Source organism: Acanthaster planci, linkage group LG09 (assembly GCF_054643075.1).
Source record: "Acanthaster planci isolate LZ-2023a linkage group LG09, COTS_SCS, whole genome shotgun sequence".
In the NCBI taxonomy this organism is placed as follows: Eukaryota; Metazoa; Echinodermata; class Asteroidea; order Valvatida; family Acanthasteridae; genus Acanthaster; species Acanthaster planci.
The window spans coordinates 6,776,350-6,796,136 of NC_141785.1; the positions used below are offsets into that span (position 1 = coordinate 6,776,350).

The 19,787-nt window shown below is 38.0% G+C and overlaps 1 protein-coding gene and 1 long non-coding RNA gene across 4 annotated transcripts in view; one reads left to right on the forward strand and one right to left on the reverse strand.

The window, feature by feature from the left end:
• The window catches only part of LOC147798065 (uncharacterized), a 48,201-nt gene extending 36,601 nt beyond the window's left edge, over positions 1–11,600 (forward strand). Inside the window, exons 3-9 of one of the 3 annotated variants that reach the window (XM_087141514.1) lie at positions 4,610–4,725; positions 7,606–8,054; positions 8,706–8,847; positions 9,818–9,923; positions 10,154–10,221; positions 10,519–10,583; positions 10,771–11,600. In XM_087141514.1, the coding sequence (XP_086997640.1) occupies positions 8,053–8,054; positions 8,706–8,847; positions 9,818–9,922 (249 nt within the window). In that variant the 5' untranslated portion in view covers positions 4,610–4,725; positions 7,606–8,052 and the 3' untranslated portion in view covers position 9,923; positions 10,154–10,221; positions 10,519–10,583; positions 10,771–11,600. The other 2 variants (XM_087141516.1, XM_087141513.1) reach the window with 2 other exon arrangements.
• Positions 11,601–17,433: 5,833 nt separating this feature from the next.
• The window catches only part of LOC147798066 (uncharacterized), a 102,649-nt gene continuing 100,295 nt past the window's right edge, over positions 17,434–19,787 (reverse strand). The window contains exons 11-12 of the long non-coding RNA XR_015426476.1: positions 19,264–19,394; positions 17,434–18,180 (exon numbers count right to left, since the gene is read on the reverse strand). This is a non-coding gene — a long non-coding RNA (uncharacterized LOC147798066). The remainder of the gene's footprint in view (positions 18,181–19,263; positions 19,395–19,787) is intronic.

Below are 19,787 nucleotides of genomic sequence, written 5' to 3' on the forward strand. Positions count from 1 at the left end.
TGACTTGCTGTTCGAAACTGCAGTTGTCAATCAAAACAGCTTGTTAATTCCCTCAAAGGCATCGCGAAACAGATCGATCGCTTCGTGGAACCCAAGATTTTCTCTATCGATGTCACAGAGATACACATTGGGATCAGTAAACACTCAACGTCTTTCGAGATACGTTTTATTTTTAAAAACCATGGGACAGATGATCTTCAAAAAACCTTGATAACTGGTTTCAAGCATGTCCAACACCCACTTGGTTTTACCCGAGTTCGTTTTGCCAATGTTTAAACTTTGCAAACTCTACAAAAACTTCCAAAAACTCTGACAGAATACAACTCAGTAACTCAAATTTTAAAATTTCCATCTGCGATCGTGAGTTGAGCAACCATGATGAGAATCACGTACATCGTCAGTTCGCCCAAGGTTTCTGCTTCTCGAATCATTTGTATCATAATTCCACCTGAGTCGCCTACTCTGCGTCCACGTGGCTAGCTAGCTTCGTTCCAGTGTTGGTATTTGTACAGTCCTTGCGAATAAAGTTGGTTGGGTTGCCTTCTGCGGTTAGTGATGTGTTGGTTGAAAAAACTTTGTTTTTTTTTTACCTTCTTTGAAAAGGATGAACTCGCCTTTCAAGCTTCTAACTGGTTGGTCAATGACCATGTTCCAGAGGGTATCTGATTTGTTATATTCTCCAACAAGTGCATTCAAAAAGAAAAAGCTTCAGAGCAAACCTTTAAAAATTGGGATGAAGCGTTGATGGTATACAGTGAAATCACTGGTACCAACCACTTGGGACTTCCACCAGAACCCACGTCGAGTGATTTTTACGCACCAAACGACGATCAAAAAGAAAGTGAGCTCGTGTTTGTGTCAGGTGGAAGTGCCCTTTTGGGTTATCTCGTTTATCGATACTGGCGAAAGGTAGTTTAGTGGGGTCTTGTGACTTCAACCTTTTTCCTTCTTTTTAAAAGAGAGAGATTCAAGAGCAAACAAAGGTCAAAGAAGTTTAGCTGAAAGAGGTTTACTACAGCCTTAGAGGTTATTGGAAAGGAGAGGGAGCTGTGAGACTTTAACACGAGAAAACCGGTGTCGATAAGAGCGTAGTAAGAGCCTCGTTAGCGAAACAAGCCATTTGGTAAATTTATCTACCTGCTCTAGGGTACATACCTAGACTGTGAACTTTACAAACATAGTTTGCTAAACCCAATGACACGCACCAAATGGACATGTTGTATTTGCCCTGGGATCGTGTGCAATGACGTACTTACAAATACACATTAATGGTGGTTGACATGGCTTCTAGATATTAGAAGCAGACCTTTTACAGCAGATGCTGTAAAATAAATTTATGACAAATCTCTATTAAAGTTCCCTCGCCAAGAACAAGTAGACTCTGCTTTGGAATTTAAAGGCAAGTTAAAAAAATGCTCTTCAGGAAGGGCATCCAAGTGCTAGTAGGTGAGCCGGGGGTTCATCGATCGCAAGGGATTGTAGAAGGGATCGCAAGAAATGTTAAATCCAAGTGAGCAAAATGTGGAATGGGTTACAAGGTTGCCCCGACGCGTGAAAGCTCTAAACAAAGAAAAACCTAGTTGATCCGAGAACGAGCAAGGAAGTGAGCTAAGTCCTTTGGAAGTGATTAAGCTAGATCGAGTAAAACAGTTGGCAGCTGTACCCTAGAGAGCAGAGTGGGTAGAGCTTCCCTCAGATGCCCTGGTCTGATACTTGTATTACCCAGGTAAACAAGAAGGTGGCACAATTACGAGAGCGACCAATCCTATTTGGAGTGTTGAGATATATCAGATCGATAAGCATACGAGTCAGTTCAAACAGATTAACAGTAAAACGTAACAACGGGTCCAACGCCGTATTACCTGACTGACAGGCCCAAGCGTTCTTTTGTGCAAGAAGAGCTTCAAGTGGTACCCAAAGACACTGCGTTACTGCCTGGTTCTGCTGAGGCTTGAGCTTGAGTTGTGAGTGAGTGCAGTGAGCGAGTTGTTCTGTAGTGATCATAGGCTAGGGTATCTATCCCGTTGGACAAAATGTATCGCTTGGTATTTAGGGGATCTTTGTCTGATTTAATCAGTCGCTGCTGGTTAATAATTTTAGATTTGTTAAAGAGACAGTCTTTATAAGATTCGTGGGTTAGGTCTCTATCGGTAACAAGTTTAGTGACCCCTTTTGGCTTTCTTGAGCACATGCTAGCTGCGCTCGCTAGCTGCGCTCGCCTATTAAAATTGAATACTTCTTGGGCCAGATACAGACAACTTCTGATAAAACTTGCCCACCAAATTCGTCTTAAAATTTCCCAATGTTGGTCTTGGATCTGCACTAGATCCTTATAGAGATCGTTAATTTGTAACTCATACACCAAACTTTCGGTATCAGTATAAAGTAGCCCCACACGGTCACCATAACGAGCTTTCAACGTGTTGTAATAAAATTAAACATTAACATCTTTGACAAATTGAAGATCATGGATGTTCACTCCACAGTAGATCGGCTTATTAAGCACCACTTTTGTTTTAAAAGTTCCACATAACACATGTTGCATTCTGGAAATGGCCTCACGCTTTTAAAACGCGAATAGCCCACAGCCTTTTAAAACTCGGTTTAGCCGGCAGCCTCTTACATTTCTCAGCATCGTTGTTGTGGTCCCTGATCAGCTTGGCGCTACAACGTTTACGTACATTCTCCATTGTTTTACCCAAAACTGCATTGTTGGCCAATTTAAAAAAGTCTTTTTCAAAGCTTGCGGTTGCTTGCGTGCGCAGCTTGGTATTTTTAGCAATAAAGCTTTTCATCCAAGCTGGTTATCTAAATCTTAACACGCGGTGTACTTTTTTTAATCTTCAGCCCAGTTGTAAGTACATGTATAGCTGCAAAATGCAATAGTGCAAAACATATTTTTCTTTTGTTGCGAGCGTCGCTATTAACCTGTTACAGCTTTTGTATTTTTTGTAGAGTAATTTCTTTTGATAATCGCTATAACTTTTTATAGGTACACCTTGTATAACCAGGTTTTCTGGCCCAAGGGGGGTAATCATTGTGAGAATCATGTACATGTAGCACTTGTGGGTACTGGAGATCCACCTCGAGCATGTGCCTGTAGTAATCTAAGTTGCTAAATTTAAGATGTGCTCGCTTGTATAGCGCTCTACATGTAGGTATTTTATCCATTTAAAATTTGCCAAATGTAGCGGCTGAGACATAGCACACCTATAGAATTTGTTTGCATCGGGACAGGCAATGTACACGTAGGTGGATGGTTTTATACCTGGGTCAAAATCTTCAATAAATCCATTGTTTGCTTTTGCATAGCGTTCACTTCCCACACTAGAGATGCCACCGCATTTGGCATGTTCAAAAAAAAGCAAATGAACATCAGGGTCTGTAATTAACTCGAGCTGTTCACCGGTGTGTTTTCACAAGGCATCCCAAAAAAATCCAGGAGCTGTGTAATAGTTGGCAGGATCGAAACCATAGTTTTTATAAGACATGTCTCTAAAGTTTTGAAACACATCTGCCAAAAGGAAGTTCTCTGTTTTGACATAAAGATTGTGATAGTCACAGAGGGTTTTACAGTTCAAAGCTTTGCCAGACTTGTTGTTCCTGGGTGTATTCTAATTCACTGATGCTATTTTGTAAAGCTTTGCCAGACTTGTTCTTGGGTGTATTCTGATTCGCTGACGCTATTTTGTAAAGCTTTGCCAGACTTGTTGTGTTTGGGTGTATTCTGATTCACTGACGCTATTTTGTAAAGCTTTGCCAGACTTGTTGTGTTTGGGTGTATTCTGATTCGCTGACGCTATTTTGTAAAGCTTTGCCAGACTTGTTGTGTTTGGGTGTATTCTGATTTGCTGACGCTATTTTGTAAAGCTTTGCCAGACTTGTTGGTGTTGAGTATATTCTGATTCACTGACGCTATAAAAAGCACTCAGGGTGGTAGCAGCGTCTCGTTAAACTTTTCAAACGAGTCCATGCATTCGTAGAGACAGATCCCTTTTGCAAAAGAAGCGGGCTTTGCTCACCACACACTTGCGCTTGGGTCCGTTTGAGTTTTGAGTTTGAGTTTTTCGACACGCTTTTACAAGCCTGTCTAGCAACGTTGCCATAAAATGAAACTAGTTTATAAATCGAAACTGGCCTAGAGAAAACGAGACATACTTTTCGATGTTTTGGGGAATGCAAAAGATCTTGTCAGTTTGTTCGTTACCTTGAAATAGGCTTGCACCTTGCATAATGAGATGCGCGTCGTAATTTTCTATTCAAGATCCAGATCCCGTGTGAAACAAAAAGAGCTTACATGGGTATACATTTACATGTATGTACATGTACCATATGTAGAGGTTGACAGTAAAATTATTCAATGAAGGAGTCTTACACCAAACAAGTATACACATACATGTACGTGTATGTGGCTTGTACGTACATGTACACGTACCATACCGGTACATGTACGTACATCTACTACTGTTGTTTCAGTCTAGCAATGACCAGACCATGATGTCATACATTTCAATACACTTCCAAGCCTGTTGCTTGATACATTTCATGCAGTGCAGATGTTTCTTTTAGTTAATTTTTGGCATTTTCCATTTTGACATTTTCTTCCCAGGTGCTATTTACAATTCAGCATGCAGCCTTACATGTACTGTACGTGTACGTCATGTCTCAAATCATCAATTTGATGTAACTCAGGAATTGTGAAGTTTCTGTGCTCTCTGCAGTTTGGTAAGTCTCTTTCCTATCCTGAACTTGAGAAGCTCAAAGGTATGAACAAGGTACCGGTAGGAAACAATTCCATAAACCCACACCACTGATTTTTCCCTGCAGTGATCTACAGTAATCTAAAAGGAAAACCGTGTCATAAAAACATCAATTTTTTCATTGAAAATATTGTGATCCGTGTGCAACTTTTTATCACATTCGGTTCTTCTGACGTTGGGATCATTTTGTAATGAATGTTGTGATCCACGTGCAACGGTTTATCACATTTGGTTCTTCTGAAATTGGGATCATTTTGTAATAATGTTTTTGTCCGTTGTACATGTATGAACCCAGCAGCATGAAATCCTGTATTGAGCACCATGCGACCACTCTGAATTAAACTGCCTTGTAACCTTCCAAGCATACAGGTCTGACTAATACGCTCAGATCCAGCAGCATAGTGCACAGGAAAATTGACATCTGTGCCGTATTATGTCCTCCATCTTAGATTCAGTAATAACAAGAAATTCACTTTAAAAATTACTAGTGCAAGTGCAATTTTTTGGCTAAACCTGTGCCAAAAACTGAACTTTGACACTTGGAGCTTGCTCTGTCAGTGCTGTGTACAGTACAGTAGGGCTGCATTACACTTATGTGACATGTATCAATACATGTAAAGACAATTTGGATAGGAAGATGTTGGCACATTGCTCAAGTCTTACAGTAATATTCCTTGTCACAGGGGATGGTTATTTTCATTGGATGTGTTGGGTGAAAGTACATGTAACTGCCACATTTGATAGACATTTTAGGTATTACTTGACACTTGAAGACCAGGATGCATACTGTGCGAAACGTTCCTGTTGGGAACTTTGTCAGTATTCCCCTTCCGGCCAGAGCAAAATTTGAAATAAATAAAATACAATGACTTACAAACTGACTCAACTGCCAGCCCTATTTTCCTTACAATGTTTATTCAGTATTCGTTGTTCCTGTCTTTGGGTTTGTTATCAATGTGCAATAAGGCCAAGACTGTCAGCGCTTTCGAATGTACATGTACTTGTGTCATGTAAACCTGTCATCGTACTAAAACCTATTCTTTGAATATTTCCTCGCTGCATTCTCAGCTCAATTATGCATCTTTTCATAATTCATATAGAAAGTTTAAAGTGTATTTTAAACTTGAAAGTTTCAAGTGGTGAAAGTAAAAGTTTGGTTTTGCAGATTCTCTAGTAAAACAATAATATCTTCCTGTTTACACGTACCTTTGTTGCATAAAGGGAGAGTCAAAAAAGCACACAGGTACACATATGTAGACAGCCGGAAGTCGTTAGAGATTGGCTGAAGATATTGACAGGCTGAAGTTAACATCGGTGCTTAGGTTGACAGAGGTAGACTGGCCGATGTCGGCCGAAGCGGATACGCTGACAGTAGAGGTAGACTGGATGATGTCAGCAGAAATAGATGTGCTAAGTTCGGCAGAGGCGGTCACGCTGACAGTGGAGGCGTACAGGCTGACATCAGCAGAGGTGGTCACGCTGACAGTGGAGGCGTACAGGCTGATGTCAGCAGAGGTGGTCACGCTGACAGTGGAGGCGTACAGGCTGATGTCAGCAGAGGTGGACAAGCTAATGGCAGAGGTAGACGGTCAGAGAGTTGAAGTCGTCAGAGGAAGACCAGCTGGCATTGGATATGATGATTTGTGATGACGTGTTATTAATTTGAGATTTACCGGTAGAGATTTAAAAGTGCTTCCATCTTGTCATTCCTTATGTCTTGATGAATTCATCATTTTTGAGACAAATTGCTTGCTGTTGTTCAAGAAGCTCCCTCTGAATACTTTTTTCAAAGTTGACCTGCATCAATTGGAATTTCCTAACTTTGTCGAAGTGTAGTTAATTGAGATTTTGTTCATTTTGCATCAATTACTTCATGTTGCATTTTCATTACGAATATAAATTTGTTTAAATGACTGCAGTGAACGTTATACACAAAAATTCAGCTGTTTGTTAAGTTCCAGTGCTGTAAAGTTCTTGAATAGTTTAAGTGATTCAGCCCAATACTGCTATTCTGAACACCTATGTACCAAACATTGGGGTATACTGAACATTCTCCTTGGCTCCCGAGTTCTCCATACCGAACATTAAAAGGTTGCTTTAAAAGGAAATACATTTAGGACTGATGAGAATACTGACAAGTTTAGGAAAATCTGTCTTGCAAAAGATCAGTGCCAACACCGTCAGTATGTATGTGTTTAATTTGCTTCAGAAATTGTATTTGATGATGTTTATTCTTGTAACAATGCTGCATCATCTTCTCAAGATTTTCTTTTAAATGTACGTGTACAGGTATTACCTGCGGTGGCTCTTGGCTCCCAAGTCTATTAGCCCATGCCTCATAATTAATATCTCCCCCATTCACTCCTAAAACAAGATTCAATCCTAATGTAATCAAGAGTCAAGCCCACAACTACCTATTAGACCACTTTCTCTGATCTCATTGTAAAGACATCAGATTGTCTCGATAGTGTCATTAGAATCAATGTGTTTTATTGTACAAGGGGTTATGATTTTTTAGGTATAAGTACGTGTACCCGGTACATACATGTACATGTACCTTATAGGGTGTAAACTTCAACTTGAGCAGATATACTAAAATGTGGTCTTCAAGATGCACTACTCACTCAATTCTGAGTTCAGCTATAAGCTATATAAGCCTGCAAATCTCAAATGCAAAGTTTGAATTTTAATTGCAACAGAAAAAGAGCAACATTTTGAATTTGTGCATTAATGCAAATTGTTTGGTTGACTGTCATCTGTTTTGGGAGCTAAGAACAACTAATTTGTCCACGGTTTTACGTGTATTTAATGGTGTCCATTCTTTGATTTTCGTATTCATGCCAAGAAACTGAAGTGAGACTAGACGCCATCCAGTCTATGCTGCTTTCCTTAGGATGTCACAGCGATGTGAATAATACCAGTCCCCACTACACAGCTGTTTGAGAAGCTCTTCCATCTCAGTGGATGCCTTTCCGCCCATGCATTCAGTGACCGGGGAATCCCATCCCGGACAACGCACATAAGGATTTGAGTATGGCGTCTCGTCACTGATCCTCGAACCATTTGTGGACGTTTTCCTACCAACATCACCGCTCCACGGATAGCGCTGTTCTGTTGTTTCTCCACGAGGTCTTGATGCAGCCCCCTCGTAGATGCCCAACCATCCTATGTGTGCTACCTGTCTCTTGATGCCATTGATGTTATGCTCCGGCATACGCCTTGCCATTGATACCAGTTCCCAGTGGCTACCTTTCTGCAGTGGGCCCTTCTGTGCCGGTGTTGCATCTCGTGAATGTGAGTAGCGTATTTACTAAATCAAAGCTTTCAACATTATGCATTGCCCAAACCGTTGTCATAAAAGTTGTGAACTACGCTTGGAATTGCTATTTGAACTAGAAACCAAGAGAATACTTTATTTTCGGCTCGGTCCGCACGCGGATAGGGTTTTCAGTCCCTATCTGATTCTCATTGTGTCCTCACAGCAGGTTTCTTCAGGCTTGCCAGCTACAGTGCCAAGGGTACTTTTTAGGAATCCTTTGTGTCATTATCAGAAATAAATAATAATAATAATTTCCCAAGAACCTTGCGGGTAGCCATTTCATAATCAAGAACCCATCCTTTTTCTGCATTCAGTAGAAATCTATTTGCCTTTATAAAATTTTTGTTTGAAGTTGTATGGATTTCATATTGAACCAAAACATCTAGAAAAGCTGTAATTTTTTAAAATTTTCTGTCCTTTTCTGAGCTGTCCAGTAAAAGTGCAGAAGACAACTGCATGTTTTTGGGTTGAATGCATTCCTTTTTTTCTGTTTTGCATTTTTACATATTCTGTCAGTCTTTTATTAAAGTCTCACCCTGACAGGTTAAGTTTAGCATGCTTGAATAAAAGAATAATTTGACGTTTTTGTTAAACCATTGCTTTTACTGACCCAATTTCAAATGCAGGTATTGTGTGGCTTCTCATAACTTGCTGGCTATTGAGGGACATACATCATTGGCTTCCAGTAAACTAAGAACAGAGCAGTTGATCATCTCTGTCATCTCATCAAACAGCAGTTTCAGACGCCTTACAGATTTCACTTTTAAGGTGAGCGAGATTTCTTTTGCAATTTCAGAAGAAGCTCAGCATTTGGGCTAATAATTGTTATTTCATACACGATGTTTGTGAAGTCTGTGAACATTTATGATGTGTCAAACACAAACTTGATTGCTCTTCACAGTCTGCATTGCAGGGCATTGCCATAGAAATATTGTCAAATATTACACCACGGACTTTCAAGAGTTGCTACTTATGGCGGTGTTGAAAGTTGGTCGATAATCTTGCTTTTTCAAAAGTCAGGGTTTCAGCTGTAAATAATACCATCAAGTGGTTTTCTGGTAAAATGAAGAAGTTGCAATCTGTAGCTTCTTTGGATATTTTATCATATGATTTAACAGTTAATATAAAATTGAAAAACGACCTCTTCTTGGTGTGAGCCTTTGAATGTGGGATGGATTGGGGATGTGTGTGGATGTGGGTTTTGATTCTGTTTTGAAACACAACTGCAAAAACGGCAGCTGAAAACCAAGAGATGAATGGGCAACTTTATTTGGAGGTCGACGAAAAAAGGACAGTCCCAAAATGTTACTTTATTTTCAGTTTTATTGAATATTTCCAGTAGATGAATCATTTATAAATGACCTTGCCAATTGGTATACAAGCTTAAAGACACGAATTTCACACGGCCGTCAGATTTAGTTTATTGGACGTTTTTTTACTTTCCCTTTTGTTTGCATCATATTTCTCCAAAATACTCTTTCCCCACAAAAAGTAAAAAGCAAGTTGTATGAAAGGAATCCACATTGTCTACCACAGTCCCTCCTCAATAGTCGGTCTCAGCAGGAAGTGACGTATTCAGGATAGTTACTGCACCACAAACTGTCTTATCGTGTGTACAAAGTATACATTACAAATTATGTATCTTTTTGCACAGAAACCTTGCAGTGAACTTTAATACTGAAAGTAATTTGTAAAGAACTATTGATTATGCAGCCATCCCATGTCCCCTTTGTTGCAGGCAGAGATAGTCACAAATGCAGAGAGAGATGTCGGCAGAGGTATATGTGCTGAAGTCGACAGACGTGCCAAAGTCGGCAGAGGAAGACAAGCTGATGTTGATTAAGGTACGTTGTGGATATGATGTTTTATATCTGTTATCCCTGATATTTTGGGGACAAATTGCCTGCCATAATTCCAGGATGCTCAATCCAAACGTAAAAAACATGGACGTCAATCCTCTGAAGTTGTAGCCTAGTTATTTCAGATTTAATTCATTTTGTCAGTGTTTGTTTTACGTTGCATTTTTTAACGGCTGTGGTAGGTTGTGTAACGTCATCAGTTTTTTTAATTACAGCGTGGAAGACACCTACATGGACATCGACAGGAGGAGAGACAGACGGAAGCGAGATGACTGTCCTGAAGGTTAGGCTTGGAATGTGTTTTTGGCTGATATACCGTAATGCACAAGAGGATATAGTTTCATGAATTTTTCTTTAAAACTGCTGGTTTAGAATGCACTGTTTCCCAGCACTTTGGAATGATGTGGTCCATTCCTACCATAGTTGATATTTTCGACAGGGCTAACCCTTAATACATGTATATGCATTTTAACATTCACTATTTGTAAAAACCCAGGTGGAAAATATCATAAACAGAGCGTGGCAAATGGAACAAAATCCTTGCAGTTTGCATAATGCCTTTATACATTGTTTATTCCAGCTTTCTGGATTCACTCATCAATGGGGAGGTAGACAGTGTAAAGGAAGGAACAGATTATAGTACCGGTAAGTTTTTAACCCGTTTTCTATAATGAAATGGGAATCAAAAGCTCAGTAAAAGCATGTTAGATATCCTTCCCAATTTATAAATGTTAAAAAAATGCACTACTTGTCAAATACTTTGGAATCTAGAATGTTTATCAACTCTGCACATATATTGTGATTTAATATGTATTTTTTCTGTTGACTACAGGTTGGAAAGATCATCCGATGCCTGAAGATGAGTGAAGTTTCTTTCAACTCGGAAGAATGAACATCAGTAAAGCAGTATAAAGAGAATGAAGACCTTGCTTGTGTTTCTTTGTGTCTCTAAACACCCTCCCGCCTCCCCTCCCCCTAAAACTTTGTCCTTAAACACCCTCCCGCCTCCCCTCCCCCTAAAACTTTGTCCTTAAACTCCCTCCCGCCTCCCCTCCCGCTAAAAATTTGTCCTTAAACTCCCTCCCGCCTCCCCTCCCGCTAAAAATTTGTCCTTAAACTCCCTCCCGCCTCCCCTCCCGCTAAAAATTTGTCCTTAAACTCCCTCCCGCCTCCCCTCCCGCTAAAAATTTGTCCTTAAACTCCCTCCCGCCTCCCCTCCCGCTAAAAATTTGTCCTTAAACTCCCTCCCGCCTCCCCTCCCGCTAAAAATTTGTCCTTAAACTCCCTCCCGCCTCCCCTCCCGCTAAAAATTTGTCCTTAAACTCCCTCCCGCCTCCCCTCCCGCTAAAAATTTGTCCTTAAACTCCCTCCCGCCTCCCCTCCCGCTAAAAATTTGTCCTTAAACTCCCTCCCGCCTCCCCTCCCGCTAAAAATTTGTCCTTAAACTCCCTCCCGCCTCCCCTCCCGCTAAAAATTTGTCCTTAAACTCCCTCCCGCCTCCCCTCCCGCTAAAAATTTGTCCTTAAACTCCCTCCCGCCTCCCCTCCCGCTAAAAATTTGTCCTTAAACTCCCTCCCGCCTCCCCTCCCGCTAAAAATTTGTCCTTAAACTCCCTCCCGCCTCCCCTCCCGCTAAAAATTTGTCCTTACACTCCCTCCCGCCTCCCCTCCCGCTAAAAATTTGTCCTTACACTCCCTCCCGCCTCCCCTCCCGCTAAAAATTTGTCCTTACACTCCCTCCCGCCTCCCCTCCCGCTAAAAATTTGTCCTTACACTCCCTCCCGCCTCCCCTCCCGCTAAAAATTTGTCCTTACACTCCCTCCCGCCACCCCTCCCGCTAAAAATTTGTCCTTACACTCCCTCCCGCCTCCCCTCCCGCTAAAAATTTGTCCTTACACTCCCTCCCGCCTCCCCTCCCGCTAAAAATTTGTCCTTACACTCCCTCCCGCCTCCCCTCCCGCTAAAACTTTGTCCTTTGTCCTTTGTCCTTTGTCCTTTGTCCTTTGTCCTTTGTCCTTTGTCCTTTGTCCTTTGTCCTTTGTCCTTTGTCCTTTGTCCTTTGTCCTTTGTCCTTTGTCCTTTGTCCTTTGTCCTTTGTCCTTTGTCCTTTGTCCTTTGTCCTTTGTCCTTTGTCCTTTGTCCTTTGTCCTTTGTCCTTTGTCCTTTGTCCTTTGTCCTTTGTCCTTTGTCCTTTGTCCTTTGTCCTTTGTCCTTTGTCCTTTGTCCTTTGTCCTTTGTCCTTTGTCCTTTGTCCTTTGTCCTTTGTCCTTTGTCCTTTGTCCTTTGTCCTTTGTCCTTTGTCCTTTGTCCTTTGTCCTTTGTCCTTTGTCCTTTGTCCTTTGTCCTTTGTCCTTTGTCCTTTGTCCTTTGTCCTTTGTCCTTTGTCCTTTGTCCTTTGTCCTTTGTCCTTTGTCCTTTGTCCTTTGTCCTTTGTCCTTTGTCCTTTGTCCTTTGTCCTTTGTCCTTTGTCCTTTGTCCTTTGTCCTTTGTCCTTTGTCCTTTGTCCTTTGTCCTTTGTCCTTTGTCCTTTGTCCTTTGTCCTTTGTCCTTTGTCCTTTGTCCTTTGTCCTTTGTCCTTTGTCCTTTGTCCTTTGTCCTTTGTCCTTTGTCCTTTGTCCTTTGTCCTTTGTCCTTTGTCCTTTGTCCTTTGTCCTTTGTCCTTTGTCCTTTGTCCTTTGTCCTTTGTCCTTTGTCCTTTGTCCTTTGTCCTTTGTCCTTTGTCCTTTGTCCTTTGTCCTTTGTCCTTTGTCCTTTGTCCTTTGTCCTGTGTCCTTTGTCCTTTCTCCTTTGACCTTTGTCCTTTGTCCTTTGTCCTTTGTCCTTTGTCCTTTGTCCTTTGTCCTTTGTCCTTTGTCCTTTGTCCTTTGTCCTTTGTCCTTTGTCCTTTGTCCTTTGTCCTTTGTCCTTTGTCCTTTGTCCTTTGTCCTTTGTCCTTTGTCCCCTACCTTTTATTTCCAAGTTGTGAATAAATGCCACACAAAATAATCACATCTGCTCATTTATTATTCTTCTTGCAATTATCAACTTAAATAAAGTTTCTAGACTTGTAACAAATTGTAATATGTATTATTTAGCTTCTATTAATTTGTGAATAAATGCCACAGAAATTAAATTATCAAATCTGCTCGTTTATTATTCCTCTTCCAATTATCATCAACTTAAAATAAAGTTTGTATACTTTAAACATTGTGTTGTTTTTAGAACATGGGAGTTTTAAATGCAAGGTTGCCAACAATTCTTCTTACACGGGGGTTTAAAAAAAATTTTAGAAGCAATTATTCTTGCAGTTTACTCTTAAAACATGGGGTTAGGAACAATTTCCGCCATTTTATCTACTAACTTTTAAATCGAGGTTAGAAAAGTTGCAAACAGGTCACTTTTTAGAACATGGGGTTTAGAACAAATTTAATGTCCATTTTTATATGCGAAGTTGCAAACAATTCACTTTTTTAATCAAACATTGGGTTTAGAACAATTTTAGAAGCAATTATTCATGCAGTTTTACTCTTAAAACATGGGGTTAGGAACAATTTCCGCCATTTTATCTACTACTTTTTAAATCGAGAGGTTAGAAAAGTTGCAAACAGGTCACTTTTTTTAGAACATGGGGGTTAGAACAAATTTAATGTCAATTTTTAAATGCGAAGTTGCAAACAATTCACTTTTTTAATCAAACATTGGGTTTAGAACAATTTTAGAAGCAATTATTCATGCAGTTTTACTCTTAAAACATGGGGTTAGGAACAATTTCCGCCATTTTATCTACTACTTTTTAAATCGAGAGGTTAGAAAAGTTGCAAACAGGTCACTTTTTTTAGAACATGGGGGTTAGAACAAATTTAATGTCAATTTTTGAAATGCGAAGTTGCAAACAATTCACTTTTTTAATCAAACATTGGGTTTAGAACAATTTTAGCAAAAATACTTGTAATTTTACTTTTTTAAAACATAGTTATTCACATTTTTTAACATGGGGGTTAGAACAATTTTAGAAGCAATTATTCTTGCAGTTTTACTCTTAAAACATGGGGTTACGAACAATTTCCGCCATTTTATCTACTACCTTTTAAAACGAGAGGTTAGAAAGTTGCAAACATGGGGGTTAGAACAAATTTAATGTCAATTTTTAAATGCGAAGTTGCAAACAATTCACTTTTTTAATCAAACATTGGGTTTAGAACAATTTTAGAAGCAATTATTCATGCAGTTTTACTCTTAAAACATGGGGTTAGGAACAATTTCCGCCATTTTATCTACTACTTTTTAAATCGAGAGGTTAGAAAAGTTGCAAACAGGTCACTTTTTTTAGAACATGGGGGTTAGAACAAATTTAATGTCAATTTTTGAAATGCGAAGTTGCAAACAATTCACTTTTTTAATCAAACATTGGGTTTAGAACAATTTTAGCAAAAATACTTGTAATTTTACTTTTTTAAAACATAGTTATTCACATTTTTTAACATGGGGGTTAGAACAATTTTAGAAGCAATTATTCTTGCAGTTTTACTCTTAAAACATGGGGTTACGAACAATTTCCGCCATTTTATCTACTACCTTTTAAAACGAGAGGTTAGAAAGTTGCAAACATGGGGGTTAGAACAAATTTAATGTCAATTTTTAAATGCGAAGTTGCAAACAATTCACTTTTTTAATCAAACATTGGGGTTAGAACAATTTTAGCAAATGTACTTGTAATTTTACTTTTTTAAAACATAGTTATTCACATTTTTAACAACATGAGGGTTAGAACAATTTTAGAAGCAATTATTCTTGCAGTTTTACTGTTAAAACATGGGGTTACGAACAGTTTCCGCCATTTTATCTACTACCTTTTGAAACGAGAGATTAGAACAATTTTAAATGAAAAGTTGCAAACAAGTCATTTTTTTTAGAACATGGGGGTTAGAGAACAAATTTAATGTCAATTTTTAAATGCGAAGTTGCAAACAATTCACTTTTTTAATCAAACATTGGGTTTAAAAAAATTTTAGAAGCAATTATTCTTGCAGTTTTACTCTTAAAACATGGGGTTACGAACAATTTCCGCCATTTTATCTACTACCTTTTAAAATGAGAAGTTAGAAATGTTGCAAACAGGTCACTTTTTTAGAACATGGGGGTTAGAACAAATTTAATGTCAATTTTTAAATGCGAAGTTGCAAACAATTAACTTTTTTAATCAAACATTGAGTTTAAAAAAATTTTAGAAGCAATTATTCTTGCAGTTTTACTCTTAAAACATGGGGTTACGAACAATTTCCGCCATTTTATCTACTACCTTTTAAAATGAGAAGTTAGAAATGTTGCAAACAGGTCACTTTTTTAGAACATGGGGGTTAGAACAAATTTAATGTCAATTTTTAAATGCGAAGTTGCAAACAATTCACTTTTTTAATCAAACATTGGGTTTAAAAAAATTTTAGAAGCAATTATTCTTGCAGTTTTACTCTTAAAACATGGGGTTACGAACAATTTCCGCCATTTTATCTACTACCTTTTAAAACGAGAGTTTAGAAAAGTTGCAAACAATTAACTTTTTTAATCAAACATTGAGTTTAAAAAAATTTTAGAAGCAATTATTCTTGCAGTTTTACTCTTAAAACATGGGGTTACGAACAATTTCCGCCATTTTATCTACTACCTTTTAAAATGAGAAGTTAGAAATGTTGCAAACAGGTCACTTTTTTAGAACATGGGGGTTAGAACAAATTTAATGTCAATTTTTAAATGCGAAGTTGCAAACAATTCACTTTTTTAATCAAACATTGGGTTTAAAAAAATTTTAGAAGCAATTATTCTTGCAGTTTTACTCTTAAAACATGGGGTTACGAACAATTTCCGCCATTTTATCTACTACCTTTTAAAATGAGAAGTTAGAAATGTTGCAAACAGGTCATTTTTTTTAGAACATGGGGGTTAGAACAAATTTAATGTCAATTTTTAAATGCGAAGTTGCAAACAATTCACTTTTTTAATCAAACATTGGGTTTAAAAACATTTTAGAAGCAATTATTCTTGCAGTTTTACTCTTAAAACATGGGGTTACGAACAATTTCCGCCATTTTATCTACTACCTTTTAAAATGAGAAGTTAGAAATGTTGCAAACAGGTCACTTTTTTAGAACATGGGGGTTAGAACAAATTTAATGTCAATTTTTAAATGCAAGGTTGCAAACAATTCACTTTTTTAATCAAACATTGGGTTTAAAAAAATTTTAGAAGCAATTATTCTTGCAGTTTTACTCTTAAAACATGGGGTTACGAACAATTTCCGCCATTTTATCTACTACCTTTTAAAACGAGAGGTTAGAAAAGTTGCAAACAATTCACTTTTTTAATCAAACATTGGGTTTAAAAAAATTTTAGAAGCAATTATTCTTGCAGTTTTACTCTTAAAACATGGGGTTACGAACAATTTCCGCCATTTTATCTACTACCTTTTAAAATGAGAAGTTAGAAATGTTGCAAACAGGTCACTTTTTTAGAACATGGGGGTTAGAACAAATTTAATGTCAATTTTTAAATGCAAGGTTGCAAACAATTCACTTTTTTAATCAAACATTGGGTTTAAAAAAATTTTAGAAGCAATCATTCTTGCAGTTTTACTCTTAAAACATGGGGTTACGAACAATTTCCGCCATTTTATCTACTACCTTTTAAAACGAGAGTTTAGAAAAGTTGCAAACAATTCACTTTTAATCAAACATTGGGTTTAGAAGAATTTTAGAAGTAATTATTCTTCCAGTTTTACTCTTAAAACATGGGGTTAGGAACAATTTCCGCCATTTTATCTACTACCTTTTAAAACGAGAGGTTAGAAAAGTTGCAAACAGGTTAATTTTTTAGAACATGGGGGTTAGAACAAATTTAATGTCAATTTTAAATGCGAAGTTGCAAAGAATTCACTTTTGTAATCAAACATTGGGTTTAGAACAATTTTAGCAAATACACTTGTAATTTTACTTTTTTAAAACATAGTTATTCACATTTTTAACATGGGGGTTAGAACAATTTTAGAAGCAATTATTCTTGCAGTTTTACTCTTAAAACATGGGGTTACGAACAATTTCCGCCAATTTATCTACTACCTTTTAAAACGAGAGATTAGAACAATTTTAAATGAAAAGTTGCAAACAAGCCACTTTTTTTAGAACATGGGGGTTAGAGAACAAATTTAATGTCAATTTTTAAATGCGAAGTTGCAAACAATCCACTTTTTTAATTAAACGTTGGGGTTAGAACAATTTTAGCAAATATACTTGTAATTTTACTTTTTTAAAACGTAGTTATTCACATTTTTAACAACATGGGGGTTAGAACAATTTTAGAATCAATTATTCTTGCAATTTTATTCTAAAAACATCAGTTTTAGGAGCAATTACTCCCGTTACATGGAATCAGAAACAATTTCCACCATTTTCTCTGCAGCATTTTAAAACGTACCGCAACGAACAATTTTAAGGGCAAATTTTAAATGTGAATGTGCAAAAAAATTCACTTTTTTAGATCATGGGGGTTAGAACAATTTTAGCAGCAAATATACTTGTAAGTTTACTTTCTTAAAACCTACAGTTAAAAAAATGTCAGGTTGCAAACAATTCACATTTTTTACAACATGGGGGTTAGAACCATTTTAGAATCAGTTATTCTTGCAATTTTACTCTTTCAAACCATGAGAGGTTGAACAATTTTAATGGCAATTTTAAAATGCAAGGTCTCGGACAATTCACTTTTTAGGGTTAGAACAATTTTAGCAACAATTATGCTTTTAATTTTACTCTTTCAAGACGTAAGGGTTAGAACAATTTTAGCCATTTTTAGGAACAATTTTAATAGCATGTTGCATGTCCTCCAAGTAATGCCATTCAATTAGAATCTGTTCATTATGGTTTACAAATTTCTACCTGTTTTGTTTTATTTGAAAATACTGAATTTTGAATAAATACCAGAGTAATTGTGAAGTTCTAGTCAGTTATACTCATTTATTGGGGTTAAAATCACATTAGCAGCAATTATGTTTCAACTGTAAAACATGTGGTTAGGAACAATTTTGGCCATTTTATTTTCTACATTTCCAAAATATGGGATAAGACACTACTTTAACAGTTATGCTTTACCTTACAACGATCAATGAGTCTCTACTACTCTATTAGTCTCTACTAGTAGCCTTTTCACTGGATGAGATTGCAGTCTACACTCTCGTTGCAGTGGTGGCCTGGAACATGGAGACGTGGTGACTGTTTCTATAGCAAAAGCAAACAAGACACACAGAAAAGACAATGAGAATTCTTTACTTCATACAAAATGATGTCTTAAATCTAATTGCAGCGAAGCGCGAGTTTTATCTTAGTGGATCAATCTTCTAACTTTTTCAGTTTATGCCACGTGGAAAATGCTCAAGATCAAAATAGGGTTTACTCTTCATTAATAAATGGGTTAATTAGCCTAACAAGATGGTTTCCTTTCTTGTGCAGAGGCAGCTTGTGCACAAAACCTCACGAGACTCGTCTGAAAAATTCTGAGTGTTTTCTAAGTAAAGACTTAGATTTTCCCTAGTCCATTTAACTGTTCCTGACGCGTGTTAGTTTATGAGTCACTGCCCTGAATAATTAATGGCGTCCGCCTGTGGAACTCCTCGGAAGAAACGAATTTAACAAGGTGTCTCACAGAACGGATCTTGGATTGCAAAAAAGAATGAATCTGCTCGGAATTCTAGTCATTCAAAGGCAACAGTAAATTTGTCTCACAGCAAAAAGTGCGAAAAATGCCGTTCCTTTTTAGGGAGTTTTCTTCCAATCAGATTTTCACTGTTTCGTTAACCGGAGATCCGGGGCGTAACCTAACATTGCATGACGAAATCTTATTTTCCAGTCATATTTTAACCTCGACACGTTTTTCAAGAGCCTTTTTGCCAACTACATTCGATACTAAATTCCAAAACGAAGTATATTGTTTGTCTGTTCAGAATTCTGACTTATTTTCCCATGCTGGTAAGAGTGGACTCTGTTAAGTATCCGATACAATGCACTTCAGGTCCCAGAAAACGGCCAATAGGGCCTCAGCTTGCATACGTAAAATAAGCTCGGTTACGTCAGTTACCGGAATTGACCACAATCAAATTCATTTTGTGTTAAGGCGCTGAGCGAGTAAAGTTACAGCACTACTCGTGTTCGTGTTCCACAAATTAATTGCAACTTGATAACGCCCGGTCGCTTTTTTGCTTTAACTTCGACAAATGGAGTAAAAAAGAAAGTAAACGGACCGGGCCTACGTCGAGGAAGATGGCTTAAAAGGCTACAAAATGCGTTTTCACATTTGATACTTACAGTCATTACACCTCTCTCGTTGAAACTGTTGAAAGTGGCACGGTTTGGATGCCCTCGGGGGAGATATTTCGTAAGGTCAGAGCAGCAAGTGACGAAATGTTGCAAGCTTCCTCGGCGAGGCAAACGTCGATCTAGAAATGTGCATGTCCGGTTACCACGTGCAGGCAAAGGAATTTCAAAATTTGCATAAATGCCCGCCCTACAAAACACATTCTACTCGTATATCGCATGATGCCTTTGCAAATCACAACTGGACCAAATGCGGCGATCGGACGCAACAAATAATTTGAACAGCGTCAAAGAAAATCGTGCGTAACAAATGCTATTCATTCATTCTTAAGTTCGTCTAGGGGAACGTTGAGAGAACGTATCAAAGACTGAACGGCGTGAAGTATGCGCGTTCTTTTATTGCCGAAGTGGGGGCTTTAAATCAAACGAGCCTTTTGTTACTTCTTTTAATTCAATTTGAATTCTCCACACTAAAGACACTCTTGATTCGGGCAAGCTTTTGTTTGTTACATAAG